General features: G+C 40.6%; 1 protein-coding gene across 2 annotated transcripts in view; it reads right to left on the bottom strand.

Moving 5' to 3' along the window:
• Positions 1 to 2,258: 2,258 nt before the first annotated feature.
• SPATS2L (spermatogenesis associated, serine-rich 2-like) overlaps positions 2,259 to 7,818 on the bottom strand; it is a 31,922-nt gene continuing 26,362 nt past the window's right edge. For both annotated transcript variants that reach the window (XM_010014758.1, XM_010014759.1), the window contains 3 exons: positions 6,561 to 6,663; positions 4,409 to 4,629; positions 2,259 to 3,224 (listed from right to left, as the gene is read on the bottom strand). In XM_010014758.1, coding sequence (XP_010013060.1) covers positions 2,826 to 3,224; positions 4,409 to 4,629; positions 6,561 to 6,663 — 723 coding nt within the window. In that variant the 3' untranslated portion in view covers positions 2,259 to 2,825. The remainder of the gene's footprint in view (positions 3,225 to 4,408; positions 4,630 to 6,560; positions 6,664 to 7,818) is intronic.

Here is a 7,818-nt window from a genome sequence, read left to right as displayed (position 1 = left end):
AAGAGTGTACAAAGTGCAGTGAGAATTCCATGTCTGTGTTTGGGTGATGCCAAACAGCTGCATTTGCTTTGCAAATTGAGGATCCTTTTAAAAAAGATGGCTGGCTTGGAAGTCAAGCCTTGACCTACCCTTAATTTCCTCACTGCCCCCTGTACAAATCCTTCTGTTAAAAGGAGTATCACACATAGCTAGCTGTGTAATTGGGAGACAGTTCTGCTGAAGATGCGCCCAAGAGCCTAAGATTAATTGCAGGTACTGTGAACAGTAAAAAAATCTCCCAGAAACTGGCAGATCCAATTCCAAGCATACAGAGACACATGAAACTGAAAATGAAGAGATGCCATTCTGACACAGCTACACTTCCGGGCACAGCCATGTGACGCTGTTAAAACGTATAGTGCAATACTAACCCACACTTGGTGTGCAAAGACTGCAGTGTTCCAGAGCCAGCCCGCTCCCCAGCCCAACCAAACCCATGCTTGCGTCCCTCAAAGGAAAATGTGTTTGTATCACAGTCTGAAGAGAAATGCTGTCTCTCACCTGTTAGTCCTGAGTCTGTCACATACTGAGTCTCCAGTACATCAAAGGCTACTGGGTAATGAAGAGTGCAAGGTGGTCACGTTGTGTTCAGTTATGACTTTTGTTACAGATTTTATTTACTTGCAGAAGCCTGCTTGTGAGAAGCTGATTTATGGATTAAATAGCTTTCAATAATCCTGTCAAGTGGAGAAGCTATAAGAAGGAATAAGCGTCATTATAAATATATTAGAGTATCCTTTTTTAGGAGGGTTTAGAAGAGACAAATTTCACAAATTATGCAAGGACAATATAATAAAACTCCTGTGTAATATCTGCATAGAAATTATGATTACATCTTACAGTGAGGTTACAGGTCAAACTGCAAGGCAGAAGGTAAATTTTTGAAAGCTACCTATGTGATGGGTGTGCACCACACAGATGCTGAAATTTCAGTTCCATTTACTCAAACCATTCAGCTATAAAGCAGGGTAGGTAATTAACTAGGATAGAAGCAGTGCTTACAATGCTAAGAAAGCCAGGGTTTACCTATGCATGTTTATTTTTCTTTCACCACTCTTCCAGATGAAGATGAGTTATTTGCCTTTTTAGAATCAGGTGGAAAACTGTATACACAAAGCAAGAGAAATAAAAATAATCAAATAAATTAATAATCCCCCATAAGGAACGTGCCTCACTCTACACTTTGAGACCATTTTTCAAGGGCCACAGAGGACAAATAAACCAGCCAGTACTAAGGAAGCATACAGTCAGCTAACAGAAATTATGCAGACAGTAACTCAGGAATAAACTTTTAAAGATCACGGAATCACAAAATGGTTTGGGTTGGAAGGGACCTTACAGATCATCTAGTTCCACCCCCCCCGCCATGGTCCACAAGTGTCCCACTCTTACTGACCTCAGTGGGAGATCCATACTACTGACCTTTTACACCTTTCTCATTCTGACATTTAGGCCACTAGTTCACTTGACGTCAGGTCTGGATTCTAGCACCTTACTGTGTTAAATAACAACTTGTATGAAAAGTATGTCCAGGATGGAGGTGGCTCTCATGTGAAGGTTCTGCTCCGTGGCTCTCATGTGAAGGTTCTGCTCCGTGCACTTGTGGCATTAGAATGTAGCTAAAAGCAGAAGTCTGGTCTAATCCAAACTCAGCTGAAAGCCTCCCACTGATACGAGTTGTATTAAGCAAAATACAGTTTCAATAAGATCGCAAAGGTTAGGCACTGCAAAGCAGCAAACACCAGAGCATTTTAGAAAGAAGATTTTAATTTTCTGAAGAAACAGGTTTTCTGAAATACAGAATCAGAACATTAAGACTAAGTAAGATTTTTATTTCAATAAAAAACTCAGACGGATGTAGCATCTGCTCAAATATGTACCTTCACATTCTGGTGCATGTTGCTGTAACAAATTTATCAGTCATAGCTCTCATTATGGACAGATGGTTCCTACAGCAAAAATATAGAAAAATAATTTGGATTCAAGTCTAGAAGACCTGCAGCTTTTCATATGCAAAAAAATAAATCCAACTAGTCATAGAAAAGTGGCTGATAAGGATGGAGAATAGGGCTGTGCATCTGAATAGCCATGACTATATACATTCCAAACTCAAGAAATGAGTGTTTTTCCTCAGCCTCATAAAAATAGTTTGTCAATGAAAAATACCAATATGTAATACATTTAATACAATTTATACTTGAATTTAAAGATCTCAGATTATGGAGTAATAAGCTAAAATCAAATGTAGTGCTTTTTCAAATGTTCTCATATATACCAATACTCTGTGTATACAGTGTGCATGCATGTACGTGTATACACGCACAGAAAGAAAGAGGTGTATAGAGATTTGCTGAAAAATTCTACAATATTATCTGATTTCATTGCAGACCACAGCATACAGACTTCCTGGGATCCTTCTAACACAGGCTGCTCTAAAAACCAATAATGTTGACTGGTATAACCACATATCTACAACAGGTTTTCACTATTATGAATTTAATTATCGATTTATTTTTCCAATCTAGATTTCATTTTTCTAAGTAGTAAACGCTGCTTTCGTAAGATTCTATACTGACATGAGAAAATAACTGTGAACATATTGGGGAAAGCCCTGGAAGTATGAATTAATTTTGATAATTAGTAAATAATAAAAATACCAACAAGTTTTAAGCAGCAACAGATTTAAAATGACTATATTCTGACTTATTTTCCTCACCGACAGGCATCTTGAGCAAGAAACTAAAATGAAGAGATTAAATTTCTCTGCCTGCCATCACGGTGACATTTTAAGCCACCAAAGTCACAGCTGGTACTGAAAGAACAGTGTTATCAGTAGAGACCTCCATCCTTGCAGGACATAAATTGCATTGAGATGCCCTGCCAACACTGCCTTGGAAAGGCCTGTGATCTGCACTGTCTGGTGTATGATGCTTTCGCCGGGTCTTTTCTGAATGCGTTGGATTCTCTGTGGTCCTTGCAGTTGTAGACAGCTCTTGATTTTTCGTAGCTCCTTTATTTTTTGATCTGAAGCTGTTATGCTGCTGTCTTCTGTGTTCAGACCTGGAACCACTCTTTATATTATTCTGATCTGCTTCGTTACTGGCACCTTGTGACTTAAGAGATCCATTGAGCCGGATGTTTTGGTGCTGTGGGTTGAATCTTCGTCTCTGGCTAGAAGGCCCATTCTACCCAGAAAGAAATTGGTAACTTTCAGGTTATCTGAATCCTTGCAACAGGACAAGAAATGCAGCAATCCGAATTAACAAAAATTACAGAATAAAATCTACAGCATAACTAGGAGATGGAAAACACTAAATGGTTTCAATTGTTGCTATTGATATCTCTGTTGATAACACTTGAAAACTGAACTATGAGTAACATGCTACATCTGAGTAGCCTGGAAATGGAGATGGCAGGATCATCAGTGACGCCAAATTAAAATCTGCCATGATTCAAGAGAATACAGAAAAGGGGATGAAGTACCGGACATCTCAATAGCAGCAGTTAAGAAGCACTGAAGAACTTAATGCTGTTTTTTTTTCCAAATTCACAAAAATACCTCTCATAGTATTGTGTAAAAACTACAGTAAGACAGCAGAAGAACAGAAATTCACATGTAAATTGAAGTCAAGTTAAGAATCCACATGGTAGGAGAGATGTTCATTGTGGTACCTTGCTCAGAGGAAGCTTTGCTCCTTAGTGGGAGTGGCTGAATTGCTTTTATTTGCATGACTGCCAGAGCAGCTGATTCCATACATGCACAGACATTATGTAATGCTCCTAAGATTCCCTTCAAGCACCTACTTGAGCCTAAAATCCTTACTGGGACAAAATTCAGAGAAACTTCAGTGGCAGCTTTACCTAAGCACAACAGTACAAGGACATTCTAAGGTGCTTTTATAAAGAAATAGCTACCAGTATACCACGATAGCTGTATTAAAAGCTGTATTATAGAACTTCTGAAATAACATGCTTTTAAACCTGGCAGGATTCCACTTCCGAAGTCTATCTAATAATCATACTTCAACATTTGTCAAGCATCAGGAATAAATGTTTCTCCATTGTAGCATGCAGGGCAATTAGCAAGTATTATGGAGAGGTTTTCTTTTTCAGTTATTAACTGCTACTAGTTACTTCTGAAAACCAGACAGTGGTCTTTGCTGGTATGGCTTTTCTGGTATTTCCACCTTCTGTGTTCACATTGCATTGAAAGTGAAGCTGGAAAAGATATACTTGCATGTTTTCAAAGATTAAGAATTAAATATACAAACTGCAAATCAGTATTTGATTTTGTATTAACAACTTCCAATGCTGCATATTTTCTGAATTTTTAAGAATAACCTGGTTTAGTTCATACCTGGTTTCTTACCTGCTTATTTGCTGGGACTCCTTGGGAAGCAGATTCTGTAGGATTGGGAGAAAGATGACTTTGTACCTTAGTGTTGGCTGGTTTATTGTCAGAGTTCTTGGCATTACTAGAGAACTTTCGGGTGTGCGTATTCTGTTTGCCAGTTGTTGCATGTGAGGTCATTGATGACAGCACCGAGCTACATGGTGTTCTTGAGGAATAGTTGTTCTTTGGGTGAGAAACTATAAAAAACCCAAGTATTCCATGTTACCAGTCAAATGATCAACATTTAAACACAAGGCTGTAGTCTTACCCTGCCTACAGTTAATTTTGGCAGTATCATTCTAGCCTTACTTTAAATAATCAAGTAAGCTAGATAACTAGGGTCGGAATTAGGCTCATTCCTTTCAAGGACGTGGTTAACAAAGGTTCTCCTGTACCATGGATATCTATAAAACCTGGAACTGGATGCAGAGTAAGCACCAATCAGGAAACACTATTCCTCACCTCTGTATATTCCTGCTTCCCACTTCTTAGTATTTTGAGACCACCTGATTTCTTAGCCACTTCCATGTTTGGATGTGAAGTGCATCAAACAAATCCTCAATTCCTACCTCTCTGCATTTCCACAAGCTCTTCAAGCTCCCTGCTTCTGTGCAATGGCCCCTAAGCAGCCTCAAAGAGGACTCTGAGGACACTGAATTAAGTTCTTGATCTTAATTTGCTGTTCTGATTTTTCTGATTATGGAATTTTTCCCATTTCCTTCTGGCACAGATGACAAACCAGAGGCTCGCTTCAATGAGACACCTGTCATTTTATTTAAAAGGTACTTCTATTTTTCCACTTTTAGTACAGAGAAAAAAAGATGCGGAATAATTTTAGCTACTGACATCTGAGGCTCTTATTTCACCTAAGCCACCATTGGCTATTTCTCCCACTAGGTGTCCTCTTCAGAAAAACAATGCGATGATCTGCACAATGAACTGAATTTTCTGTCCCAAATTCCATGAGGGCAGATGCCACTGAATGCTACCACTGCCTCCTGTCTAAAGAGACTGCTGCACATGGAAACCCACAAAAACAAATCCAGGTGCTTGTCATAAAAGTGTATTTTAAACAAAAAAGATGTACAAGGAAGGGTACAACCCACCTCCAGGCATGGGCCTCATTGTGTGATGCTCCAAACCGGAATACCATTTGCACCAAAGAGCTCTTATCAAAGACATACCAACAGCATGAGCTGCTTATCTCAGGTCACAAAGGGCATATTAGAGCTAAATTCTTCAGAAGGCCACTGCACTATCAGTCATCTGTAAGACGGCACTGCTTCCCTGCTAATAGCTGTTCTTTTGACTTTACTGACCTGATTTTAACAGGTCTGCATCAAACTATGCTTATGTAATGCTTTACTGAAATGAAGTATAAATAATTAACTTGCAGAATTAACTGCAGCTGGAAGTTATTTAGGAAAGTAGTTCAGTGAGTAAGTTAAGAGTTAAAAAAAAACATCTATGGTTGCATCAAGAGCAGCTGTGGTTATATTAGGCAGGATAGTCTTTGTAGAATTTTCAATCTCTTCAGCTTCAGGGTATGAGATAAGGGTCTATGAGGTGACTGTGAACAATTAGATATATTACTGGGAGGCTTATGCCTTCCTTTGACACATCCTGAGTTGGCTTCAGTGAGGGTCAGGATACATGGCCAGATGGATCTTCAAAGTGTTCTGCAAAAGCAATTCTTACGGTCTAATGAGTTAAACTGGTTATGTCTCAAGTGGACAGTTCTCCAGCTGTGCACTCACAGGATTGTACTGGCAGACTGTGTGATACTTTTTCTTTTTCCTATTTCTAGTAACTCCTTGAAAACATTATTTTTATTTCCTGAAACTGTTTTCCTTCTGAGTAATGCCTAGATATCTGTGACAAAGAGGGCACTGTGCCCATGCAGATGGACTGCACAGCACACGTACAGCGAGTCTAACATGTTGCATACTGTAAACTTGACTTGTGACTCATCAGCAAGACTGCTGCATCCAGACATACCATTCACATCAGGCTTGCTGCACACACACACTGGCAGTACACATGCCATTATTTCTGCCAGCATTTCCTAAACAGGTATGTGGAAGACTATCTTCTGAGAACTTTGGTGGGAGAAATCACCAGCACTTACTCTCTCCACAGAGCTGAATTTGGGTCTTCAGCTGTTCTGTATCACAGGAAAATCGTGCAGACCTGCCCAGCTCTTCATCATATTTCCGTTCACTCACAAAGTGCTGCAAAAATACAGACAAATTTAGAATGATGTGCATTCTGAGCAAGACTACATGGATGGTACAGAAAACCAGTCATAGAATCATAGAATGGTTTGGGTTAGAAGGGACCTTAAAAGGTCATCTAGTACAATCCCCCTGCCACCTCCAGACACGCCCTCCACTAGACCAGGTTGCTCCAAGCCCATCCAACCTGGCCCAGGAATGGGGCAGCCACAACTTCTCTGGGCAGCTTGTTCCCGTGCCTCACCACCCTCACAGTAAACAACTTCTTCTTAGTATCTAATTTTTCTCTGTCAGCTTAAAGCCATTCCCCCTTGTCCTATTCCTACATGCCCTTTTAAGAAGTCCCCTCCAGATTTCTTGTAGGCCCCCTTTAAGTATGGGAAGGCTGCTATCAGATCTCCCCAAAGAGACAGCTCTCTCAGCCTGTCTCCATAGGATTGGTGCTCCAGCCCTTGGATCATCTACATGGCCTCCTCTGGACTTCCTTGAGCAGGTCTGCGTCCCTCTTGTGTTGGGGGCCCCAAAAGCTGGATGCAGTACTCCAGGCTGGGTCTCATGAGAACAGACTAGGAGGACAGAATCACCTCCTTTGATTTGCTGATGCTGCTCATTTTGATGCAGCTTGGGACAGAGTTGGTTTCCAGGCTGCATGTGCACACTGCTGGGTCAACACTGAGTTTTTTGTCAACCAACGCCCCCAAGTCCTTCTCCTCAGGGTTGTTCTCAATCCCATCTCCACTCAGCCTGTATTTGTACTTGGGATTGCCAAAGTTCTATTGCTGAAGTTCGCTTCAAGGCTCAGCAAACTCTTGACCCTGCCCTGTACACAGGATCTCTAAGCAGAACTACGTGTTTTCCTATCCTTATCAAATTTCGTGTCTCACAGCCCAGTGACGGGTGGATCACTCCCACACTTGGGAAGTGGGTCATTTCATTAGAGTATATGTGTTTGATCACTGAAGCTGATGCTATCATGTTTACTTGTTAACGGGGTCTGATACATGACACATGAACAGCAAATTTCCCCACTGCTACACTTATGTAGCTTACACTTCTCTGATGGTGGCTTTACACTGCTCAGAGGTGCTGTAATGCTTTAAGAAGCTCTGCTTTCCCCATGGAAACTAGCTACCTGCTAGTTACCCTTTGGCC

The sequence above is a fragment of the Nestor notabilis genome, unplaced genomic scaffold (assembly GCF_000696875.1).
Source record: "Nestor notabilis isolate BGI_N333 unplaced genomic scaffold, ASM69687v1 scaffold13915, whole genome shotgun sequence".
Lineage (NCBI taxonomy): Eukaryota > Metazoa > Chordata > Aves > Psittaciformes > Psittacidae > Nestor > Nestor notabilis.
This window is presented reverse-complemented; position numbering and strand designations above follow the sequence as displayed.